Raw genomic sequence first — 27,147 nt, 5'->3', positions numbered from 1 at the left:
CGGGGTTTTGCATGTTCCCTGGACTGTCAGTAGAACAAATCACGCCAGAACGTTTGCTGGAATAATTTATGATCAAACTGAAGTTTAACCAGGAGACTCTTCTAACCATCAAAGAGGATCATGGATCACTTCATCTATGGGTTCACTGAGATTCGGGTAAAACATCAACAAAAGAAGCACAGTGGAATGGAACAAAACACAGGTGTCTTGAGATGCGTTTCGAAAAGCTGAGCTTCTTTTAACTTCAGAGTGTCTTGAAAATGTGGCACTCACGGCATGTGTTCACGTGGACCAACGCTTAAAAACATGACCATCCTAATTCCTCATAGGAACAATAGTGCCTGCCTCGCTCTCTCCTCATCACGCCACCTACTGGCCGGCAGTGAGCGCAACATGAAGCACATGATTTGAAATAGGTCTCCATGTGTCGCTTTTGCATTCAAATATGTGAGGTGTGTGTTTATCATGGAGGATCTTAGGCGCACAAAGGCACGATGTTTTTTTTAACATCACCATGTCCACTTCAATTCAATTCAGTTCAATTCACATTTATTTGTATAGCGCTTTTCACAATACACATCGTTTCAAAGCACCTTTACAGAAAATGCATGAGTCCACATTAGAGTGATCTGTTATCAGAGGTAACTGTATAAGTTATGTATTTCAGAAATGTACATATATAAATCACAGTTAGCTAAAAGAAGTATTAAACAATTCAATAATGTATGCAAAAAATGCATTTAAACAATGTAATGATTTAAGGCAGAAACAATGAGCTCATTAAATTGCATGTTGATTCAGGCCCTGTTTACACGAGAACGCTCGCGGGTGAAAACGTAAAAATATTTTATCAGATGTGCCTTTCGTTTAGACGTCGACGGCGTTTTTGGGGCTTAAAAACGCAAAAAAGTGAAACCACCCTCCAGAGTGGAAATCTAAAGGGTAAAAACGTAAAAGTCTGCTAGACAGACTTCGTGTTGTTGTGTGGCAGTGCTTCACATTGCCGCCTAGCCGCCTGGAGTGCATACTACATCGAATTTCACACACTTTTGCGTCACCATATGCACGCAAATCGTCCATATTTATTAATTTTGCCCATCCTGACTCAATACTCATGACAACCTCTGAATGGGTCGCTTCTTTCGAGCACCACCTCCCTGTTATTATAGACTGTTTCCCATTTGGCTAATTGACTTTTTTAAGCACTAAGCTTTCTAACCTCAGTCTGAACTTTTGTTTTGTCTTTGCATGCATATAAAAAATGTGTTGTCTGTGTTATTGGTTTGTCTGTGTTTTGACCCTAGTTCCCTTTTGGATATGATCTCTCCTGTTTAGGATTTTTGTCTTGGACTGGTTTTGTTTTTGTGCTCTGACCCCTGCCTGGATTTCTCAGTGGATTTGTATGTGTTTTGGTCTGAGCCTCCGTCCTCTGAACTCCGCCTGTTTGAGTCTGTTTACAGCTTGGATTGATCCTTCATATTGTGGCCATTGCTTGTCTATTGTTTTATTGGATTGTTTTCCCAGGTCTTATTTCCCTGTGCTCTCATGCATTGTTGTCTATGCTTCATTTCTCTATCTTCACATCATGGATCCTAAACAAAACCCTTTCAGCCTTAAGTTACAAATCAAGACTCTTCAATTGCTCATCTCCCATTGTTGTTCTCAGATGGATTTTGATCAGCTTAAGTGCTGAAGATCACATGCAGGACTACAAATTCAATGAAAGAAGTCTATTTTCCCCTGTTCCTTTCCTCTGGTCTGATAAAAATGTTTTAAAAATATTTAATATTTGACTCAAATTGTCAGCAAATGAGAAAAAGATTCTTCATGCAAGAAAGTGCTGCTTTTAGGGGAAAGTGCTTGAATTCTGTGTAATTTTACCATTTCTGTTAGAGAAACGACTTTGCTTCTCACCCATGAATGAGTCAATCACTGGATATAATCAATGCTTTCCAAGATGCTTCCTTGTCACCCAAAATTTCTCTATGTGCACCAGTTAAGAAAGTAATTATGGATTCATATAACTTGCTGCCTCTTTTCTACTTTTTCCAAACTAACTTGGCATTTTACAGGCAGTTCCTCTACCTTTATCCACATGTCCTCAAAAGGGTCTTTTGCTTGTACTACTGCAGCATGTCAAGCACGTGTTTCAACAAGATTCTCGCTATGTCGCTAAGGCAACTGGATCATGGGTTTAGAAGTATCCAGTTGAAGGTTACTCTTAAAAATAAAGGTTCTTTATTGGCATTGATGGTTCCATGAGAACCTTTTAACAACCTTTCCATTCCACTGAAGGTTCTTTATAGTGGAAGAGGGATCTTAAGAATTTTAGGAATGTTCTTCACACTAAGAAAAAATAGTTCTTTTAAAGGTCCCAAGGCATGAAAATTTCACTTTATGAGTTTTTTTTTTTAAATCATTAATTAGGTTCCCCTAGCCTGCCTATGGTCCCCCAGTGGCTAGAAATAAGCGATAGGTGTAACCCAAGCCCTGGGTATCCTGCCCCGCCTTTGAGAAAATGAAAGCTCAGACGGGCGAATCTGGAATCTTCCCTATATGTCGTCATACGGGGAAAGGTTACCTCGCCTTTCTCTGCTTTGCCTGCCCAGAGAATTTGGCCCGCCCATGAGAAAATGAGCTACGACTGTGTGAGCGCGATATTGTTTTTTCCTCCAGAGACATCATGGCTTGTAAACGAGCGAAGCATGGCAGTTGCTCAGTGTTTGGATGTACAAATGAACACAAAAGTCTTTTTTTTAGTAGATGCTAATACAGCTTTAGAACGATAGAATATCAGAGCAACATGAAAAGCCAACAACGTACGCTAGTGTTAGCTACATGATAATAACTGTAACAGCATACATAAACAAACCAACTAAAGGCCACACTCCCACCCTCCTCTCTCCTCCTCATTAGCATTTAAAGCTACAGACACAGAAATGGCACGTCCTAAGGAAAGCTCATTGTGGGACTGGCTTGTAGTGGCTGTAATTCTGCACCAAGGCTGAATTTCAGGAAAGAGACTTCAGATACAGCATTAGGGGACCACTAAGGCCTAAATAAAAGCATCCAAAAAGCAGCATGTCATAGGACCTTTAAGAACTGTTGACTGCAAGGTTCTTTGAGGAACCAGAAATGGTTTTCTATGACATCGATGCCAAAACACCCATTTGAAACCTTTATTTTTAAAAGAGTCTTTTGTGTCCAATACTTAAATTTAACATTACTTCAACAAAAACTATAGACTGTTACCGGGGTTTTGTCAACATCTACAAAAAAAAACATCTTTACACTGGAAAGGTTGAAATGGCATTTATGTTTATTTACACAGTAAGTGTTTAATGCTGCTCAGAGGTGGCAAACATTTACACAGCAATTTCATAATGTAAATTGTCTTTCTTCCAATCTGGAAAAGCCAGTTGTGGATGTGAAAACTGATTCTGAGCCAGCTGAAAAATAGAAATGTCTCCAAGCGTAACAAAAAGCAGAGTCTTTGATTACTGGGTACTCTAGCATATTGTACCTGTACCAAGAATCAATTTCTTCCCGTTGCCTGTTTGAGTCTTGAGGAAAGCCTTGATATGAGGCTGGACCGGTCCATCAGATCTAGTTTGAGAAATGCATATAGAAATTACATCAGTCGCACATTCAGATGCACTTTGTTTCAAAGGGCCCACATTATAATAAGGCAGAGGCTATTTACACTGAATTTGTGAATTTTCTTTTCACTAGGTGTAAATAGTAGTTAGATGCTATTTATACTTAGTGCAAATATGGTAGATACTAATTGAACCTTAAATATTGGTGGGCAGAGTTAGTGTAAATAGCCTTTGCCAACGAGGTGGTCTATTTGCACTTAGTGTAAATAGACACTCCGTAATTATAATGACACTCAATTAGCAGCAGGTTTTTGAAGACATCTGTGATTATTGAGTATTGTACATGAATAATGGAAACAGGTTCAGATCGTGAAGGTGGGTGATACCTATTCACTCTTCCAAATCACTTTCACAGTCGCCCCTTGACACGGATATAAATTAGTTTGATTTGGATTAGTATTAGAGTATAACTCAGAAGAGAACATCATTGTTTCTGTACACTCCTTCAAGTGTGTACCTTCAAAATCCATGGAAGCTTTCAATTGCACAAGAGGATCTTTATGGTAGAAAAGAGTTCTTTAGATTATTACAATGTTCTTTACAACAGGAAAAAAAATGCTTTGAGCGAAAAAAATAATAATAATTAGTGACATCACTGGTGTTTATCTGCATTTTATGCAGGTTTTATAATGATTTACTATGCATTCAGGACATATCTTTTACATACTGATATTAATGAGAGTGTTGTTTGCTATTGATGTTTCTTGCAGAAATCTCAATTAAATAGATGAAGTGTTTGGAGAGGGAATTCAATTGGTGGCTAATTACACTTCATTGTCAAGAAGATGAAAATCCCATAACAATCACTGCATGCTTGTCAAAATGTCTCTCAGCATCACGAGTGATAGAATATAAAGACATGCAGGTGGATAACAATATGCTGGCATTTACTCAGCTGCCATTTCAATTTGAATCAAAGATGATTTCTTTCGAGCCGTTTCTCTTTGTTTCGTTCTTTTTCACGAAAAGAAATAAATCTCCATGGCTCCTGGCTGGGAAAGCTTGTGGATAAAGCTGGAGAGGAAAACCCAGTTGGGAGAGGCCCTTTTTGACTCCAGGCTGCCAGGACTGTCTTCTCCTGCCTCACACCTTAGCGTGTGTGCTAAGACCGATTGTATATGTTGTTGTTGGTGGTGGTGGTGGTGGTTGTTAACTTAAGCAGATTTGGACTGCAGTTGAGCTCATTTTCCTTAATTTCTTTAGACTTTACTATAAGAGCCTTGAGTTTAAACCGTTTCTAACCTACTTTGATTTAGTTAATTTGGGAAGCTGTAGGGAGGCGGATGCCATTTTTGTTTATGTCCATGTTTTCTCCTGTGTTTAGCTAGAGAGGGAGTGAGGTAAGAAATGTGTTATTCATTTTAAATCTCTGAAAGGTTAAGAAAGTGTTCCCCTAAAGTCATAACTTTATGTTTATTGTTTTGGCCTTGTCCCCTCCCGAAGCCTTTTTGATGCTTCCCCTTTTTTGTACTTTGGACTAATCCAAATAAAGTCACCTTTTGAGTGTTTCCAAAAATCTGTGTGATTTCTGTGTAGTGTTGGGTCAGGAGAGGAGAGTTCTTGGTTGCCTAACTGTTACAAACTCCCTTGTTACTGCCTCCCTGACCGGGGAGGCATGACCCCCACCACACACACACAAACACACACACACACACATACAAACACTCATCTTTATGAGGACATTCCATTGGCAAAATGGTTTTTCTATAGAGTTAATGATATTTTCTGTCTCCGTAATAACCATAATTACCCACGCTAAAATCTTTCTGCATTTTTACATTATAGTAAAAGTTTGTTTATGTTTATTTAGGGATTTGAATTATGAGGACATGTGCATGTCAATGTTACATTATACTGTTTTGAATTGTCCTTGCATGTGATGACAATTTTTACACCGTTGGGGTCCGTTTTCATGACCTCTTCATGACCCTGTTTGTTAGATTTCTGGACCTCTAGTCGATATGAAGTTTTTCCATTCTGGAAAATGGATTAAAATATTTAGGAACCATCTTGGACTGCATGTGCAAAATTCATCAAGCCAATAAAACGCTGTCAGGAATGAGAAACCTGCATCTAACTAGGAATAGCTTGTAAATCATATTTCATGGTCGTGTCTTGATAAAGACTTTTGCTTATTAATCAACAACAACACGTACTGTAAGAGCTCTTCACTATATTCCTTGCAAAATGTTTCAATAAGAAATATACTGATTCTAACTCATCAGCACACCTGTCTAACATCTGTCTGATGTTTTACGCCGATGTATGCTTGCATTTCAGGGATAATAACTTCATCAAGGATTTTCCGCAGCTGGCCGACGGATTAATGGTGATTCCTCTGCCGGTGGAGGAACAGTGTCGAGGAGTTTTGTCAGAGCCTCTGCCCAACCTGCAGCTGCTCTCAGGTGAATCTTCATCGTCAACTCATTTATCACGTCCTCTGAGGGATCAGTGCTTTACAGGCATCCTATTTACACTTCACAGACTTTCCTCTGAGGTCCACTTATAATGTCACAAGCTAGTTACATAAACAACGTGTGAGATGCAATTGTTAAGAGAAGATGTCTGTGACTCCTTTTAATTTAATTAGGCCTATTAATTCATGCAGGCTTGGCATCTCTACTTTTTAATAAGATGGATGGTGAAAACAAACAAGACTGTACGTGATTAATTATATAGTTCTAAAACAGATGGCTTCAGTATTGCTGTCATTTTTACAACTCTGATTTGCACAGAATGGGAAAAAAGGTTAAAGTCAGCATGAGTTGCGATCGTCTTTTCTTCCTTATTGTGCCATATATCCCAATTAAACACTTTTGGGACAAGAACAAATGTGGGCGGGGCTTGATATTGTCGGTGGGGAATTGATTGGATGGTTGTGGTTTGCTATTGGTGGATCTCATGTGATTGACAGGTTGCCCCGCCCTCGTCGTCAGAGAAGAGAAGAGATGCTGCAAGAGGGAGGGGAAGTTACTTTGATTCAAGATTAAGAGGAATATGAGTTTAAAACAATAATGATGTGCACAGACAAATTATAATAAATACTGCAATATTCCATAAAACAATTGGAAGTGTCCATTTTGATTTCATGGTGACTTTAAAAACATGGATGTGACAAGGTTTATTTTTGTCCTTTTCTCACGCTCTTTTTCTCACTTGGTAAATTATTTAGTAAATTCCTGTTTTTCATGATAAATCCCCTTTAAAATGGAACATGGCGTGAGGAACTGACAGTAATCGCAGCATCAGCTCAGTGGACGGCTGCTCTCTGTCTCAGTGACTATGAGAGAGGAAAACCAGTAGTGCAGAAAGCTTTCATTTCCCCCCTCACATCACTTTTGATCTTTTCATTTATTTGTTTTCACTCCAGTTCTTTCTAATGTGGGCTCCACATAAATGTGGGCTCCGATGGCAAGTGGCTAATTTAATAACAGCTTGTCTTTTCTAGGACTGAAAGTGAAGAATTGTTAATGCTGATTACGGCTCTCAGTTTTTGCTGCAGCAGTTCCTAATGAGATTTACACTATTATTGCGTCTGTCAGCATGTGAAGACATAAGTGTGATATGGCTGATGCGATGTTTTGAGGGTGCTGCTGTCATCTCACACCATACAAATAGGATAACGTTGCTGTTGGGCAGAATCCTCGTATCTCCAAAATCATTATTTTTCAGGAAATTAAAAAAACGACATATTTTTTGAGTTACTAAACATTGTATCGTTAAAGTTGGTATTTTACCTTATATTGCTATCAAATACTGTTGCGTACCAACTTTAACACAACATTTTCCCCAAAATCATGTTTAATTGGAGATACGAGATTCATGAGTTGGGAGCAGGGAGATACGAGGTTACGCTGTCATTGATTAGAATGGTACGGACACAGACGTCGCTGCTGCCAGCAGTGTTCATCAAAGTCTGCGTTCGCATTGAGCCTTTTGACAAGAGACAAGGCTTTAAGAGCTATTCAGAGCTAATGATTATGGTAACATACATCTTCCTAAACTCTATTTTAAACGTTTAAGAGATATGAGTGATGCAATACCAAAATAAAATGATAAACTGACTAGGCTGTCTAAAACAGGCGGAAATTAATCTGCACGCAAATAAAGTCTGCGGTCGCGTTGAGCCTTTTGACAAGAGAAAAGGCTTCAATAGTTAACCAAAGCTAACGACTGTGGTTACATACATCTTCCTAAACTCCATTTTAAAGGTTTAAGAGCTATAAGTGATGCAAAACAAAAAAACGATGAGCTGACTAGGCTGTCTAATAGACGGAAATTAGCCTAATCTGCACGCAGACTTACCTCCACAGGCTTCATTCTGCACCGAAGCATTACAGCTATCGATTTTTAACAAAACAGGCCGACTCAAATGTATCTATTTTCACTCGTTATTGTCTAAAAAACAGACAGAGTTATCCAAAGATAGGCTTACTTGTTGATTTGTGAAAAAATCTGAAATTGACCAAATTTGGACATAGGAGGTTTCCGCCCGACCGCCCAAACCTTCCCACACATCTATCTACCTAACCTACCTTATCTTTATGATCAGGAATCGGATACTTGTTATAAAATATAAATTTCTGTCCCACTTAACGATCCCTGTGTGCACATTTGAATGTGGTTTTTAACCATTCAAGAATTAATTTCGGTAGTTGCGTGCTGTTTTCTGTGCTGAGCACATCCAGAGCGTGTGCACGAAAAGCCACCTCTCATATAGTGCACGAACACTGAATTAAGTTCTCTTTTACATATTTTTGCACTCGAACAACAAATATAAACAAAATGATGTTAAAATATCCTAGTAAACACAGTCGGTTATGTCTTAACGTAAACAGTTGAGAAAGTAAACGCATGTGTAACAGTATATTGGATCCATGCATTAGGTCTTAAAGTGACAGCAGCCTAATAAATCTGCAGCCGTCTGTGTCATTACTGTTAATCAAAGAACAAAAGAACAAGAAAATCACTCACTAATCTTGACTGAATAACTTTTGTTACTTTAATAAGGATTAATCTATATTTTATTTATAAACAGAAAAAAACGCAGTGTTATTTTAAATTTGATTTCAATTTCTGAACTTTGTTCATTGTATGTATTTGTGTTTTGCTAATTTGTTCTTATTGTATTACTGACTGTATGCTTGTCTTTAATAGTGTTTGGAATAAAAATGAGTTAGTCTAGTTTATTAGTTAGTTGATCTTTAGGGTGCTGGTTTTCGTTTATGGTATTCAGCTGCAACAGAACGTTTTGACAGAGTAAATATGTTTGATATCTAAATATTTGACTTTTTTCTTTTTTTTTACCATATTGGAATTAAAACAGGGATTGAATTGGAATTGCTAAAAATTCAACCCATCTATTACATGCTTTTTACAAACTTTACTTAAGTGTATTAAGAAACAGACTCTCTTTAAGTTCACTTAAGTGGCCTTTTATTTAAACAATATGTAATTCAATTCACATTTATTTGTATAGCGCTTTTCACAATACACATCGTTTCAAAGCAGCTTTACAGAAAATGCATGAGTCCACAATACAATTTAGAGTGATCTGTTATCAGAGGTGACTTTCTTAGTTATATATTTCAGAAATATACATGACAGTTAGCTAAAAATGTATTCATTTAAACACTGTTATAATTTAAGGCAGAAACAATGAGCTCACTGAAGTAATGAATACACAACACATGATTCTGACATATAGAGAATAATCTGCAAGTACAGTTCATCTGAAGTACACTTCATCAAGTGCACATTACATACAATTAAGCATACTACTTTTTCAATAGGGGCTCGATGAAGGATTCAGCTTTTTTCAGTAAACACCTCCTTGAGGAAGACCTCTTTGATTCTCATGGAAACAGTTTATGTCTGAAATGTAGCTTTTTAAGTTGCAGAAGCGGGACATTAATCAACATCATATATGTTTGTGTTACAGGAGATGCCCAGTTCAGTGAAGCCATGGGATATCCCATGATGCAACAGTGGAGAGTGCGGAGTAACCTGTATAGAGTGAAGCTTAGTGCCATTACCTTGTCCACAGGTACCATAAACAGACAAACAACAAACCTATGAATACTCTTCCTTAATGTGTGTGTGTGTGTGTGTGTGTGTTCAGTGCATTTATACTTAAAAGCAAAAATTACATCAAAGGGTTAATTCTCATTCCAAATGCATGTGACTTTTCTTAGACGGACCACATAGATATTTTGAGAAACATTCACGTGTTTTGTTTTGTTATTCATATTTTACACATATCATATGCATGATCAATATCTCATGGGGTCCAGCTTTAAAGGGTTTCTGAAATGTATTTTCAGTCTCTTATGTTTGTGGAGTTTAGCTTATTAAGTTTTTTGCATCAAAAAAGTATTTGTAAAAAAAAAAAAAAGATGGTGACAAGCAAGCAATATTTGACAATCATTAATCCAAAGATTTTCATTTCAACATAGGACATTCATTGTTTCTCTATGTGTGGTGGTGCTTTGGCCAGATTTTTCAAAGGTGCTGAAATCCCTGACGGCAGACAGCACACGGGATGAGTTGCTTGCCTTTATTCGGCAGTACGGCAGTCATTACATCTCTGAGGCGCTGTATGGTTCTGAGCTCACCTGCAACATCTACTTCCCCAGCAAGAAGTCCCAGCAACAGCTCTGGCTCCAGTACCAGAAAGGTAAGAGAAGGGAAAGAGGGTATCCTCACAGACAAATAATAAACCATTTCATTTCATAGGGTATGTGCATTTACACTCCTGGGTAGGGTTGCAGCAGCCATTCACAAGCTCTTACTGAACCTAGAACGTAAAGTCCTCACTAGGGGCTTAGTAACTACTATGATTTGTAACTAAACAAACAAAGCGTTGCTTTTCTCTTTTTCATCTCCTCAGCAGCTTTATTCAGCAAAACTTCATCAGGAAACATTTTTACAACGTAATCACGTAAAGTCATGTCATCACTTTCGAACCGTAATACCTTCAAATAGAACAGTAGGTAATTCGACTGATACCGTATTACAATGTGTAAGAGTGCAATACTTTAACACCCCCACTCGTATGGTGTTTTCTTTGTACGTCTACAGTAGCACCTGTTCCTCACGTAAGCTGATGTTTGCATAGCGTAGTTCCATAACTCATCTGGTAACTCGCTTTCTATAAGCAAGCATCTGCTCATGTCGTAGAGCGTTCTCCAACCTCTCTCTGCGGTGCCATTCTGGTGAGGTGAATAAGGTGCAGACCTTTCATGTCTGATCTTATTCTTTGTCAACAGTGCTTGAAAATCTCGACTCGTAAATTCAGTGTCATTACCTAAACGGATGCACTTGACTTCTCCATAAGGTGCTATGTCAGCCAAGAACTTTTTTGTGGCTTGTACTGTGTCACTTTTAGACTTTAGAAAGCACACTAACACAGTACTGGAGTAGTCATCTGTAAAAGACTGTGCATACCTATATCCTTCTTTGCTCTGTGTTGGCATGGGAGCGGCCAAATCAGTGTGAGTTAGTTCTAAGGGTTTCTTTGCCCTTCTGTCTGGCTCCCTGTTTCTTGTCCGAGGGATTTTTCCTTTTGTACACACCTCACATAACTGATTTTGTCTTGTTCTGTTTCCTTTATCTCCATGACTCTGACTACACCTTGTAACTTTTGAACATCTTCATAGTTACAATGACCCAAAAATTCATGCCAAGTTTGTAAATCATGACACACTTTGCACTGGTCAACACTGTCTTCAATGTTTGGCAGATAAAACAAATTTCCACTTTCGTGGATTTCAAACCTACTTCCGTCTTTGGTAACCATGTGACTGTTTCCTCTTTTGAAGGTGATTGTTGCTCCTGCTACTGAGAAAATGTCATGTGGGTACGAAGGCATGTATAGTGCGTCTCGTAGTTGCGCTGTGCTGTCGTCCAGTGTCATCTAGGAAATAAATGACTGCTGTTCCTCTTTGTTGCACTTTGTCCCGTCGGCTAACAAAGCTTTTGAACTTCCTGATGTCGCTCACAATGTGAATGTTGCTCCAGAGTCTACCATGATGCCTTTCATCTTTATGTTGTATGGTGGTCTTCCACATTCTGAGTGATATTCTGCTTTGAAGAGATCATCTGCAACCTTTCTGGCGCCATCTTGGTTTCCTTTTTTCTTGCACAGGAATTCTGCATGTGTGCTATGTTTACATTGATTGCACCACACTCTTTTAAAACATGTTCTTGCTTTGTGACCTTTTATTCCACATTTGTAACATGTCACATTGGTATCTTCTTCTTTTCTGTGCTTAGTATTGAAAGGGCCTCGTCCTTGTCTCTTGTGTGCCTTCATCACATTATCTGTTGATTCTGTTCCTTTAATTTTCTCCACCTCCTCGTGAATTCAACAAGTCTGTGAAAGTAACGTCGTCCTCATTTTGTGTTATGTGGACAGTTAGCGTCTTGAAAGAGTCCGCAGAGAATCATAGCTATGGTCAGTTCATCACTCATGGTTTCTCCTGCATCTCTCAGGGCTGTAATGATGTTCTCTGTCCTTATTAAGAAGTCGGTAACACTCTCATTGTCCATGCGTAGCTGGGTTAACGACGTGTACATGTTTATTATTCGTGGCTTGCTTTTCCCTGATTAATGCTTTCAGTATTCTTAGGGCTTTCCTGCCATCATCAGCAGCTTCGTGTCTTATCAGTGATAGGCTTTTATCATCTATCAGTCTTACTAGTTCAGCATAGCAATCAGCATTCTTCCGTCTGTCTTCGGCTAGCTGTTCTGCGTTATCACCAGTGGGCTTGTGTAAAATAGTCTCTTTTAGCTTTAAAGTATGCGAAAAGCTTAGAAATCTTGTTTCCCAAAGATCATATTTATCTTTGGATCCATCAAACAAAGACTGCAGTGCCAGGATTCCTGTCCCTCTGCTTGCCATTTTGCAAAATTGCAGACTTTCGGTATTAATATCTACGCTTGATCGTTAGCTCTATTTAATAACGTGTAATACGTTGCGAATGGCTTTACTCACAGCGCTCGCTTGTTTCCGTGACTGGGCCCATAACCTGTTAAACTTGAGTGTGCAGTTCACCATCACTCCGTTATGGAAAACAAACGAAACATTTTTTTTTTCTCTTATTCGTCTCCTCAGCAGCTTTATTCAGCAAAACTTCAACAGGAAACATTTTTACAACGTAATCACGTCACAACATCATGTCATCACGTTTGAACCGTAATACCTTCAAAAAGAACAATAGGTAATTCGACTGATTCCGTATTACAATGTGTAAGAGTGCAATACTTTAAAGGGGTCATATAATGCCATTTTTGTACAAGCTAATATGATTCTTTAGGGTCTAAATTAAAAGTTTGTAATATACTTTAATTAAAAATTCTCATTAGTATTGTAAGAAAACACTAATTTTACCTGGTCAAAAACAGCTCTGTTTTCAGCACGCCGTTTGAGTGCCTGTGTCTTTAAATGATAATGAGCTTTGCTCACCCCGCCCCACTGTTCTGTGCGTACACCGTAACACAATAACACAATAACCATAACGTGTTGTTCATTATAAACGTGGGATTATGAATTATATTGATAACGTCGTACATAGAAAACATGCAGTAATGTACCTGAGTGTAAAAATAGCCGCATTCATCGTGAAGCGTGCAAGTGATTTGCAAAGATTAATATAAATATTAACATAAAGGTTAATAAAATGTTACACTCACTTCAGTTCTTCTGGAGGTGCAGCAGGAACACGAATAGTTGGTACCGATCCTTTTTTCAGGAGCAGCTTCTTAGCAAATCCAGCTTTACTGACCCTTTGTAAAGCAGTCTGGAGTGTGAAATGATTCGCGCAAACATGAAAACATTGACGTTGATCGTGGGGAATATTCCCTTCGAAAACAAACTCAGCCACTGCGTCTTCAGCGGTTCAGATTTAGAAACATCAATATGATGCTGTGTTCCTTATTATACCCAAGAACACCACAATCTCTTAGAAGCCATTCTGCTCATAGACAGCGCTCCAGTGAGGGTATCAACAATGACGCGCGGACTATGATGACAGACAGCTCGCTCACAAGCGTGGGCGGGACTGTGTTGAAATGCTGCTGTCAATCACAAATCGTGGGAGGGGCGTCCGACCGTGTGACATCACTAGGTCGAACGGCTTGATTTTAGAGATTGGAAAACATATAAGGAGATTAAAAAAAAACACTGGATGGATTTTTATCATTTTTTGATGGTTGTGTACAGGCACTGCCAACACACATTTCAGTACAATCAACTTGTAAAAGTGCATGTACCATTATATGACCCCTTTAACAAGCTCGCTGTTAAGTAATCTCTTTTAAAATGTAAATGATTGTAAATGTCAACATTATCATATATGTCTAAAGGATTGAATTCTGTCGTGTTGAACAAGAGCTTATTGATGCAATTCAGTCAGTCTGCTATTTTATTACAACTTTTACTCCTATTCGGTGGCTTCCCTAAATATTTAGGTTAGAGTTGCGTTTAATGGTGCAATTAAAAAATATTTAGTTGTGCGTAAGTCGTAACTTAGTGCTTAAACTTGGCTAAGTTGCAACTTACGTACGGCTTATGCAAGACGGACCCTGCTCTGTGTTGAACGCCAGATATAACACTAGTGGATTCTGGACATGTGCAAAATGAGTTCATGTTCGTTCAGCATATATGACCTCCGAGTCAACACCCACCTCTGAGACAGCAAATACAAATTCAGACAGCCTACAGGTCGATACAGAGGCAATAACCAGGGCTAGCAAACACTATTGGTTATTTAACGCTGCAGTACTGAAGATTGCTTGGTTGAAAATAGTATGTCTCCTTACTTTACCCTGATTTGCTTATATAATAATTACGTCAATTGATAGGCTAACTCAAAAAGGCATCTGACAAATAACTCCCCCAAAAAACATGCATTTTGCAAAAGAACATTGTTTTGGTTGTGCTTCGGTCTGCGTGAATTTTGGGTGAATATTCAGATGAAGATTACCCTTCACAATAAATGCTTTACAATGAACTCGGTTAGAGATCTAAATGTGGCAATTAATTTGTTCAATAAAAAAAAATGTACCTGTAAACGCCATCTCTGCGACACTTTTACAACATTTCAAATCCTTCATTTCTCTAAACCAAGGCAATGTTGATTCTGGTTTTATTACAAGCTTTGTCGCGTTCTGTTTGACCAGCAGACTCTCCTCTGTTCGGATTTAGTTTAAAACAGGTCATTTAGTGGCTCCATGTCGACGTTTTTAGCTTGTTGTGACAACTAGTCTCTGCCACTCCCACACCAGATACACAACAAAGCAAAATAACTCTTCTCTATTAACGAAGAGAATAAACCAATCCGCCTGCTCTAAAATATAAACACTTATAGGATTGCCACAGTGAATCATGGTAAGACAAAAACATGTTTTAGAAGAAGGGTTGATGATGTATTGGCTCATCATTTAGATTTAGTTAACTTTGAACTGCAACTACAAAAAAAAAAAAAAAAAAGTTACATATAGTGTACCTTTTAAAAAACTTTTTCAGACAAGGGGTTTAACATCGGATCGGCCTTTTGGAGATCATGACAACTCAAGAGACTAAATAGGATTTAAAACCAACCCCCAAAAATAGAAATCATTAGTTTGAACTTTTTTTTTTTTCAATGAGTCAAACCAACAGTGGAAGACAGTCAATGTGTGAGACATCATTTATGGATATATTTTTATTTATTTGTTGTTATGTCTTTGCTTTTCACAGCCACTAGAGGCCAAATCCTCCATACTGTAGCTTTAATTGTTTTCGGATGCATCTTTTGAACACCTAGTCTGTGATTACTTGTGCAGTGAGTCTTTGAGTGCGGCAACGTCTTAAATCTAGTGGTATGAACTAGGCCAGGGATTTTCAAGCAGGAACACCATTCCTGTGAAATCTTATTCATGTGTGCTTACCCAAACCTACTGTTTTGACGATACACATAACAGCTGCTAGCGTTTGTGAGCAGTTTTTCTCTTCATTACATGCCTCTGATGCTTTGATGTCAGATGTACAGATCATCTTCAGATGGTGTAATTGTAGACGTGTGACAGCTGGAACATTTTAAATAACTTTAGAAATATTGAGCATCATTTTCCCAACACTGTATTCCACAGAATCGTTTAAAATGCATTCGTTTGCTTTTAAACATGATTAAAAGTGTCCAACAGTTGACCTGGTAATGGCTTATTTTTTCAGTAAAATGAAGGCAAAGATCTTTAATACAATAGAAGTAAAAAATAAATAAATAAAAAACATACAATCTCACATGTTTCTTTTATTGCACACAATTGGTCAAGAACACTTTACAAACACAAATTTCGCTGACTCCAACATCAATGCTTGAACATGATTATGTTTAGATGAATTATGAAAGCAATATGTCCATTCAGAATCTCCTGCCATAAACTCTGACAAAAGCGCAACAGTTTGAGAAAATACTCATTGTTTAGGCCTTACTGATATGACCTTAATCATGATGGATAATGTTAAATACCCAGAAAAGGGCGATTTACATATGACTATACCTGTCGTATGTCACTTGTTCATGATTTGTTGCACATTATGCTTTGACAACCAACAAGAAAAAAAAAAAAAAAAAAAAAAACACTCACTCATGATGGTCTTCTATTATACATGTACAGAATGACAAAAACAATATTTATTGCATTGTGGATTTAGGTTAGTTCGTTTACTAAAGGTAAAAATAAGTAACAAAATCCCTGGGCCCCATTCTTCATATATTGCTTTATACATCTAAGATAATGATGCTTAACAGATTTTTTAATAGTGATAATTGCTATTTAGCTCTTCTTTTTATTGTGCAAATTTGATTACCGTATCTTGTTAAATGTTAAAGATTGCGTACTCCAATTTATTGGAAAAGCTCCATGTATTAATGCTTGATACTAAGAAATAAACCAATTGGTCAATGACTACAGCAAGGAAATTATTACTAATTGACATTTTAGTACATATATCATGACATATTATATTAAGTGAAAGCCATTAAAAGGATGAGCACAATTCCTAACACAAGACCATATTTATAAGGCCATAAGAGCAGGGAAAGCAGCCAAAACAAGAACATACTGGCAGAAAGAGGAGAATACAAGGTGTTTGTTACATTATTTCCATTTTCATTGTGTCTTTACTCTTGCGTTTCAACAGAATTGGTGATTTGTTATTATTTTAGGATTAATGCTAGATGAATTTAACAGTTTAATTCTACCTGAATCACAGTTGCATGAACCTGTATTCCACTTCTAACATGGCCAGGCAATGTTTCATTTCTAAAGGGTCACATGCTCTTTTCTAATGACACGGCAGACTAGTATGTCTGGATCTCCTGTGCATTTAAGGCCAATGCAGGTTGTCTGCTTTTGTTGGAAATGCACGTTTATTAAATTAAAACTTAAGCGATTTAGAATTAATAAGGCCAGAAACACTACACAAATGCATGGGTCAACATACCGTGGTCCGGTTCAATATACTAGCGTTGTTTGGCAATAAGCAACCTCAAGAAGGTAATATTAGTTACCTGTAAACATCTGTGCCATTTAACTGGATATGCTATATATTTAACTTAACGAAACTGTTGATGACAGTAGTTCACCTAGAGTAAAGAGAAAATGGACATAAAACAAGACGTTTGCATTAATGTCTACCAGCATAGAGAATGCAACGCATACTTGCATTGTGTTATGAATTGTGATAATGGGTTTCCATCCTAATCTAAATGTGATTGTTTCATGTAGCCTTAAGCTGCTCCAGCACACGTTTGAACATACACACCCACATCAAAAAACTAAACATTACTAATAGCATAACCAAGATTTTAAGACAACAAGCTCAGCGCTGTCTAAAGCTTTCAAGAAGGACAGTTTTAAGATCCACCTCTCAAATACAAGGACACTTTAATGCAAATTATCATTTCATGTTGAGTCATTTCCCTACTTCAGTTGATCTATTGCAGTTACTCTCATGATAGGCTTGTACATATCTCCTGAATTTGACAGGCCTTTGGTTCCGGCAACATAGCAATGCTTGTACAAACTGGGTTACACTACAGACCAGTTCACAATAAAAGAATAACTATAATATACAACCTTTGTAGTAACAATAACTTAAACATTTTTCAAGCATACTGTTCTTTAGTTTAACTGTATTTTAATAAGTAGAAACTTTATACTGTCACAGAAATCATAAAGTCGTTCAGTTATGAGGGGGCACTTTAATAGAGAGGGCATTATGGGAACTCATTACAGCGATTACACACGGACATGACACTCACAGCAGCGTTTTGAGTCAGTACGTTTTGAGTCACGTTTTCCAAATCAAATGAAGCACCTTCCCATTAGTAATATTCTGGGTACAGTTACAGTACAAGTTAAGATCAATCACAGCACTTGTGGCATAATGTTGATTATGTTTCAGTGAGGCATTTGCAATGAAGGTGGATGTAGCCAATCCATAAATGTTAAAACTCAGTTTCAAACGTATAGCAACAACATGTAAAATAAGTGTTAACAAGAGTGTGGTGTTGAACAAAACAATTTTTAAATCTACAATTAAAAAATAAATGCAGAGAACAACTTTGCAACTGAAATAATCTGCAAATTGTACCATAAAATTAGTGTTCTGTGAGTGTTTTTTATAAATTCTTAAGTTTCACACTTCTGCTTTTAAATCCTCCAAACATGACTCCATTTACATAGTAATTGTTTCACCATAATCTTCATTTTTTTAAAGAAAATTAGGACTTTTTCTATGATTATCAACATTATGTCACAAATGCTGTTGATTGAGCCTAACTTCTACTGAACCTGGAATATTCCTATAATATCACTTGTAAAAAATTACTTTGTCATTAACTCACCATCTTAATGCTAGTACAGCAGCACACACACAGAAAGATCAAACTTATGAGAATTTATGCACGCATAAAGAACAACATTTTCAGTTATTGCCATCAGTTGTGCTATATTTCAAAATCCATTTGCCTAAAGCATCCATAATAATACCCATAAGCCATAATCCAATTGCTCCATGGCAGTGGTGAATGGTTGCGGCGTAGCTGCTTGATCCCAGCCGCTGCAAGTCACAGGTCAGAAAGCAAACGCATTTGTAACAAAGCCATTGAATTAAAGTGACTAATATTATAAAGTGTCCACAGCAGTCTTAACACGTAGAGGAACGTCTCCTTTGCAAGTACGTGTAAACCTTCACACAGTGGTCCCAGCAATCCAAGACAAGGAGTTGTCCCTTCTGGGTAACAGCTACACCTACAGGGCAAGTAAGGCCCTCCTGAATGAGAATGTTGAAACCACCTTCTTTAGGGAACTGCAGTATCTCCTTACGCCCACTGTCCGTCACGATCAAGTCCCCGTTGGAGTCCACACACATCCCGGTGATGCAACGGAAGTCCTCATTCTCTGAGAAGAAGTGGCTGAGTTGCTTTCCCAGCTGCCCATCCATTCCCACTGAGCCGATGGAAAACCCCCCTTCGAGGTGGTGTTCATTGTGTCTATTCTCGATGTTTAGACCCAAGCCCTGCGTAAAGTAGACTGTACCTGAGGAGTCGCAAGTTACAAATTTGGGTCTGACGGCCGAGCATAATCGGTTATAGTTCACTACCCCTACATTGCGATCCACGGCCAGGCACCACAGCTTCCCACCCTCGACATCGGACACGACAAACTGCCCTGAAGGCATAGCCGCGATTCCCCATGGCTTAATGAGCTGGTTCTTGTGGCAGGCGACGCAGTGGCCATCGGTGGTGTAAACCTTCACAGAGTTGTCATAGTTATCAGTGACACCGATGAGTCCCTGAGCATTGATTGCAATTGAGAGAGGGATGAGGTTGGGAAGGTCAGCACCGAGGAAGCTCAAAACGAAGTTGTCGATGCTGCTCGGGTTGCGCCGTATCTCCTTTTGGAAGCCCTTGCGATTGAAGATCTGGATGCGGTAATTCCCTCGGTCGGCCACGAGAACCTCACCCAGCGGTGTAACACAAATGCTTACCGGCAAGTTGAACATGCCTGGCAGATTGCCCTTACACCCCATCTTTTTCACGAACTGACAAAGCTGCCCGCCAGAAGCCCCTGGAGAAGGTCCTCCTCCATCTACAGACTTGGACTTGAAGCTACCGGGGGAAGCGCAAACAGCATCTTCAACTGTTGTCGCCATGTCAATATCACGATACATGTCCAAAGGGTCGGCAGCGGCGAAATCGAGTCCATCTTCCTCTTCGGCATTGACAGTGCAGGGTTTTGTGGTCAGTTGCCCCATGTCTATGGGTTTAGCAAACTCCATTTTAACCAGTTCAGGCTCTTGTAGTTTCAGAACGACAGGAAGATTTGTTTTTATGTCCAACTCCTCTTCTTCATTGTTACTCCCTTCCTCTAGTAGAGCAATATCAGTCTGCTTGATCCTCATGGTTAGGTAGTCACACCTTGACACCACCTGCACTTCAGCGATATTGAGCAGGTATGTCTGCTCTTCCAATATCTGGGCATTCAGCTTCTCTATTTCGGCTAAGGACGTGGCAAAGGCACGACGGGAGCGGCCAAGTTCCTCTTGGATCTGCAACTCAGCCTTGGCATACTCTTGCTGTACAGCCTTGTACTTCAGTCGGAGTGATTTTGTCACATTGTCGATAGCTGCCTTCTTCTTCTGAATATTGCCCATTGCCTCCCGCAAGTTAGAAAGCTTCCCGCTGATGTCTTTCCGGCACTGTTCGGCAGCCACGCGAATGGCCTGTACGACGTGGCCTTGGCGCTGATGCCCCTCGTTTTTACAAATATCACACAACGCAACGCTGCAGTCACGGCAGTACTGACGGGGAAGTCGGTTTTTACAAGACTTGCACATGAGGCCCATGGTGGAGACACAAGAACTCGCACAGTCAATGATCTTCAACACGGTGAGATTGTCAGCCAGCTGGGAAATACTGCTCATTCGAGACACCTTGCTGCAAAATGGGCAGCGCACACCGTTTATCGTGCTGGCGAGGAGTTTCTCAAGGCACTGGCGACACACAGAGTGACCGCACTGCAGGAGCTTGGGTCGAAGCTGATCCTGGTTGTAAGTTTCCAGGCAAATGGGGCATTCCAGCACCTCCCGGAACAAATCTGGATCTAGGGAAGTTGGTGTGGCCATGATGCCTTCTAGTGCCTACAGGGTGTCTACAGGGGAGGAAAAAAGTCATGTCTTTGTGTTTGATGTGCATTATGTTCAGTTATAATAAAAAGTTGCAAAAAGAAGAATTTACTTAAAGGGTTAGGTCACTTTCAAAACATTTTTTGCTGATAATTTACTTACCCCAATGTCATCCAAGATATCAATGTCTTTCTTTCTTCAGTCGAAAAGAAATTAAGGTTTTTGAGGAAAACATTCCAGGATTGTTCTACTTGAATGGACTTCAATGGCAACCAACTATACCAATGTTCAAAGAAGGTTCAAATGTCTGTCTCAAAGCAGCTTCAAAGTCTCTACACGATACCAGTTGAGACATAAGGGTCTTATCTCGCGAAATGATCGGTCATTTTCTTAAAAAAAAATAAAAATAAATAAATATATACATATATATAATATATGTGTGTATATATATATATATATATATATATATATATATATATATATATATATATATATATATATACATATATATACATATGTACTTTTTAACCACAATTGCTCGTCGTGTACCATCTCTGAGTTGTGCCACGCATTTGCGTCATCACGTTGGAAAGGTCGCGCGTCACGACATCCAAGTTATTTGTCTGTGTACTCCGGTTCAAAAACGTCGGGAAGGGCGAAAAATTTAATCTCAATTTCTCCTCCAACTTCAAAATCGTCCGACATCTTTGTTTTAATTTATTTTTTTATTTTTTTTGTGACCTTTCCAACGTGATGACATAATACGTGGCGCATCTCAGAGATGGTACAAGAGGGGCATTTGTGGTTAAAAGAAAATTTATGATTTTTTCGCTAGATAAGACCCATATTTCTCGACTGGGGTCGTGTCGAGACTTTGAAGCTGCATTGAGACGGACATTTGAACCTTCTTTGAACATTGGTATAGTTGGTTGCCATTGAAGTCCATTCTGTGTAGAAAAATCCTGGAATGTTTTCCTCAAAAACCTTAATTTCTTTTCGACTGAAGAAAGAAAGACATGGATATCTTGGATGACATCGGGGTGAGTAAATTATCAGCAAACATTTTTTTGAAAGTGAACTAATCCTTTAAGTTATTGGTCGTATTTGTCATAGGCTATGGCCTAGTGCAACTATTAATCCTTATAAGGCTGCGATTACATTTGTAGTCTGCATTAAATTGCTTTAAAGTGAATGTGCAACTACACTGTATTTTTACACATTCTCAGAACATGCCTGGGACTGATAATATGGTGTTTTCAGACAACAAGCCAAATTTGTTTTGTTTTTTAAACAGAGTCTGTTCTGAGCCTTTTCTTTTAACAGTTTAAATTTCAGTTCCTGTGTGCATTAAGAACAATAATAGTGCTCTACTCCATTGTTGTGATCTAACAGACACCCGGCAGAAAGTGACATGATTAAGGTACAGCAATTAAGTCCAGCAAGATAAAGTTGTTTTAATGCGAAACCATAGACGATTATCTACAGATCAAGTATAATAATAGTAACACTGAATCATGTTGGAGAGAGTTTCATTGTGTTGACCGTCGTGACCGAATGCTGAATGCTGAATGGAGAATGACTGACAGCCGCAGCGGAAGGAAGAGTTTACCTGAACTTGAATTTAATGACTTAAATATTAATTTCTACCTCACATTATACTATAGAATGCCTTCTGAACACTTATAATATAGTGCATGAAAACTTTATGGTGCTTTATAATGTTTGTGTGTCTTTTGTGGAGCTTAACAATAACACAGAATAGTATACGCACAGTATCGGATTTGGATCGGCCTCGTTTAACCGATACCCGATCCGGCAAAGAATGGCAGTATCGGTGCATCCCTACATGAAACTTTTGTGAAAATTATCAAAATTGCTGGCGGTGGATGGTAACTTTATATAAAAATGCCGGTAGGGAGAGAGTTAAAAGCATGTCACCTGATGCATAACAAGGTGCAGATTTAAATAGAGATGCCAGGTGAGGAAAGTTAGACATACTACATTTGTTATGTAAAATATAAGTATAGTAATAATAATGATATTCTTGACAGCGTTTCAAAAACAAAACACTGAGTCCACTGATATTTTTCATACACAGTGTGGACTTAAAGCCAACATTTGACAAAACTTAATGTAAATTATATATATATATATATATATATATATATATATATATATATATATATATATATATATATATATATATTTTTTTTTTTTTTTTTGGCAGATACAAAGGATGATATAACGATAGTATATATGAAGCAATTTAACTATGGAAAATTTGATGTATGTATACTTGCTCAAAGTATAAGAAATACTTATACATATTTCTGTACACATTTATTTTATTTTTTTATTTTTTAAGTGCATTACTATATGGACACTTGTTTCTGCCACAGAATAAAAAACAAAAAAGGTAATTGCGACGTTTAATCTTGCAATTCTGACTTTATAACTCGCAGTTGCGACTTTATATCTTGCAAATCTGACTTTATATCTCGCAATTCTGACTTTTTAACTCGCAGTTGCGACTTTATATCTTGCAAATCTGACTTTATATCTCACAATTCTGACTTTATATCTCGCAATTCTGACTTTATATCTCGCAATTCTGACTTTATATCTCGCAATTCTGACTTTATTTCTCGCAATTCTGACTTTATATCTCGCAATTCTGACTTTATATCTCGCAATTCTAACTTTATATCTCACAATTTTGACTTTATATCTCGCAATTCTGACTTTATATCCCACAATTCTGACTTTATATCTCGCAATTCTGACTTTATATCTCGCAATTCTGACTTTATATCTCGCAATTCTGACTTTAGCCTATATCTCGCAATTCTGACTTTATATCTCGCAATTCTGACTTTATATCTCGCAATTCTGACTTTATATCTCGCAATTCTGACTTTAGCCTATATCTCGCAATTCTGACTTCTCGCAATTTTAACTTTATATCTCGCAATTCTGACTTTATATCTCGCAATTCTGACTTTATATCTCGCAATTCTGACTTTATATCCCACAATTCTGACTTTATATCTTGCAATTCTGACTTTATATCTCGCAATTCTGACTTTATATTTCGCAATTCTGACTTTATATCTCGCAATTTTAACTTTATATCTCGCAATTCTGACTTTATATCTCACAATTCTGACTTTATATCTCGCAATTCTGACTTAATATCTCGCAATTTTAACTTTATATCTCGCAATTCTGACTTAATATCTCGCAATTCTGACTTTATATCTCGCAATTTTAACTTTATATCTCGCAATTTTAACTTTATACCTCACAATTCTGACTTTATATCCCGCAATTCTGACTTTATATCTCGCAATTCTGACTTTATATCTCGCAATTCTGACTTTATATCTCGCAATTTTAACTTTATATCTCGCAATTTTAACTTTATATCTCGCAATTCTAACTTTATATCTCGCAATTCTGACTTTATATCTCGCAATTTTAACTATATCTCGCAATTCTGACTTTATATCTCGCAATTTTAACTTTATATCTCGCAATTCTGACTTTATATCTCGCAATTCTGACTTTATAACATACAATTGCAACTTTATATTAAAAAATTATCTCTTTAAATCACACAATTGCGACTTTATATCTTGTGATTTATACGATGTAGACTCGCAGTTGTGAGATAAAAAGTTGCAATTATCTTTTCAGATGTTTTATTCTGTGGCGGAAACACGCTTTCATAATTATCCATTAACAATGACGTTATTAGAGTCCAGAGCAATGGATGGGATGGTAAGGAAACCATGAGAAAATGTCACGTCATTACAAAAACAGTCTGATGATGACATGCACTGATGTTGTTTCTGTATTTACTGGCTGTCCTACCACACCTACTGATGCATTTGCACCTCAACATGATCATATTATTCCACAAAAAAATAATAATACAATCCATTTTCAAATGCTAGGGCTTATATTAACTTAATGCAATTTTACTTTTTTTAAACAACTCAGCAGCAACAGCCTGTCTTGTTTATTTTGGTAGCAAAATGGCTAGCTGTAAAATCACCATCAGGTTTCTGGACCACGCACTGTCATTTCTTGTACTAGTGTAATGCATGCATCATTTATAGTCACACTTATGCAGGTTATATGTAGTTATATGTCTAATCATCTGATTGACAGGCCCAAGCTTCAAAACACTGCGATCTGAGTATCGTCATTACTGTCTTCTGCGTGCATGCACACCAAAATGAAAGCGCTGCCATAAAAGCATGCGAAAAACATTCATGCGGGTTTAATTGTTGATTGTTACATGATCTCCTACCTTTAGTTCAACAGTAGCTTTTGCTTGATGTGACGACGCGCGCGTCTCTCATGTCAGCGGGTGCGCGCGACACTGCGGAGGTGACGTCATAACGGAGGTTGATTCTTTGTGTAAGTCCCGCCCCCGGTGAGATTTCGTTGGCTGCCGCGGAAGCGTGATGTGCGCAGGAGCCAATCAGGTGAGAGGCTGCTGTTGTCATGCGTGATGCGCAAAGTTTATTAAAAGTAAGGACTGCTGCTGGAAACACATGGGTGGATCCGAAATAAAAAAATAAAAATAAAAAAAGAGAGGAAGAAGAATATAAAAGAATATAAAAAGCTAAGTGTTAAATTAAATTCATTACAATAAATTAAAAACAGTCAGAAAAATTCTTCAAAAATATTCAGAGTGCTGCTATAAAGTATTCAGTAACTACTGAATTGAGTTATATAATATTAAACGAAGATATTATTATATTATATTATATTATATTATATTACATTACAAGAATTGATCAGAGAATGACAGCTGTTAAAGATTACACAGACATAATATGAAAATACTAATATATATTCAGATGTGTCATAAAATATTTAAATTATGCTTCATTACAATTTTCTATAGATGCATGAAAAAAAGGAAAAGAACTTCGTGTATGATCATTTCCCCCACTATTTTAATATAAAATTTCACTGCAGTGTAATAATTTACCGCTAGATGGCAGCAAATCTCTGTCTGAAAGTGTCATTCTCTTAAACGCACATAATACTAAATTGTATTACCTCAATAGCAGAGTAATGGTTATATTATAATTTATATTAAATTATTAGTATTTGAATGGTAGAGCATGGCATGCAGATTATCAAGAAATTATAAAAAAAAAAAATGTTGCAAAGGTGGTCATATTACAAAATGGGAAAAAAATATATTGAGAAGAAACCTCAATGATTAAACAATGACTTTACAAAATTGTCTGAATTTGTATACAGTTAAATAGACAATCTTCAAAATATCTTATGTTGTGTCCAGCAGAAGAAAGAAACTCATACAGGTTTGGAACAACATGAGGGTGAGTAGGCTAAGAGATGACAGATTTTTTTTTTGTTTTTTGTTTTTTGTGAACTATCCCTTTAAGTGATGGTGACCAAACAATAATGCATAAACGAATAAGTAAATACATAGGCTAAGTAGTTTGATAAATTAAATAGTTTATATTTTATAATAAAGTCAACAAAATGCCAGTCAACGTTTGATTAAATCGTTCACAATGCATGATGGGATATGTAGTTCATTCTGTCAGTAAAGAATGCTCTGCAACCCAGTGTTGTATCCACTGATCTATATAGAATTGACATATGTCATTATATAGATCAGTGGTTGTATCGCTGTCTCTTTTCGACTCGGTTGTCTGTTGAAACTCAAACTCTGTTTCCCTGGTGTCGGCTCAAGGCAGATGGCATAGTTTAAAAAAAAAAATGGTTAAGGTCACACAAGCAAAGAGGGAGAGAGAACAAACGTTTGTACAGCCAGATGTTTTATTTTCGGTGGAGAGACACTTTGAAATGCGCTGCTTCATCTCAGTATGATTAAGTGTTTTGCAAGAAATGCATCATTTAAAAAGCACAGACCTACTGTAGGCTGTTAGCAATCACTCCAGCCTGGAGTTTCTCTGTGTGCTCAAACACTGAGGCTCTGGATCCACTCTTCTCTGTGTTGTAGCAGACACAACGGCCTCAGACTGCTCTCTTCATCCTCCCCCTCCTTTTCCTCATCTTTCTCTTCATCTTCCTCTTCCTCCTCTGCTCCTCCTCTTCATCCTCCTCCTACTTCTCATCCTCCTCTTCCTCCTCCCCCTCCTCTTCATCCTCCTCTTCCTCCTCCTCCTACGCCATCTCATATTCTTCCTTCTTCACCTCCACTTCCTCCTCCTCCTCTTCCCCCTCATCATCCTCTTCTTCCTGCTCATCATCCTCTTCTTCCTCCTCCTCTTCCTCCACCTCCTATTCCTCCTATCGTCC

General features: G+C 37.8%; 2 protein-coding genes across 2 annotated transcripts in view; one reads left to right on the top strand and one right to left on the bottom strand.

The window, feature by feature from the left end:
• astn2 (astrotactin 2) overlaps positions 1–27,147 on the top strand; it is a 455,595-nt gene that overhangs the window by 354,143 nt on the left and 74,305 nt on the right. The window contains exons 14-16 of the mRNA XM_081365202.1: positions 5,940–6,064; positions 9,601–9,705; positions 10,156–10,335. Of these exons, the coding sequence (XP_081221328.1) occupies positions 5,940–6,064; positions 9,601–9,705; positions 10,156–10,335 (410 nt within the window). The remainder of the gene's footprint in view (positions 1–5,939; positions 6,065–9,600; positions 9,706–10,155; positions 10,336–27,147) is intronic.
• On the bottom strand, positions 15,940–25,218 carry trim32 (tripartite motif containing 32). Its single transcript, XM_081366241.1, has 2 exons — positions 25,151–25,218; positions 15,940–20,861 (listed from the first exon to the last, which is right to left on the bottom strand). Exon 2 carries the CDS (start codon positions 20,833–20,835, stop codon positions 18,856–18,858), a length of 1,980 nt encoding a protein of 659 aa, XP_081222367.1. The 5' UTR covers positions 20,836–20,861; positions 25,151–25,218; the 3' UTR covers positions 15,940–18,855.

The sequence above is a fragment of the Scardinius erythrophthalmus genome (assembly GCF_964197995.2).
Source record: "Scardinius erythrophthalmus genome assembly, chromosome: 5".
Classification (NCBI taxonomy): domain Eukaryota; kingdom Metazoa; phylum Chordata; class Actinopteri; order Cypriniformes; family Leuciscidae; genus Scardinius; species Scardinius erythrophthalmus.
The sequence above is the reverse complement of the archived record's forward strand: the minus strand, read 5'-3'. Positions and strand labels throughout refer to the sequence as shown.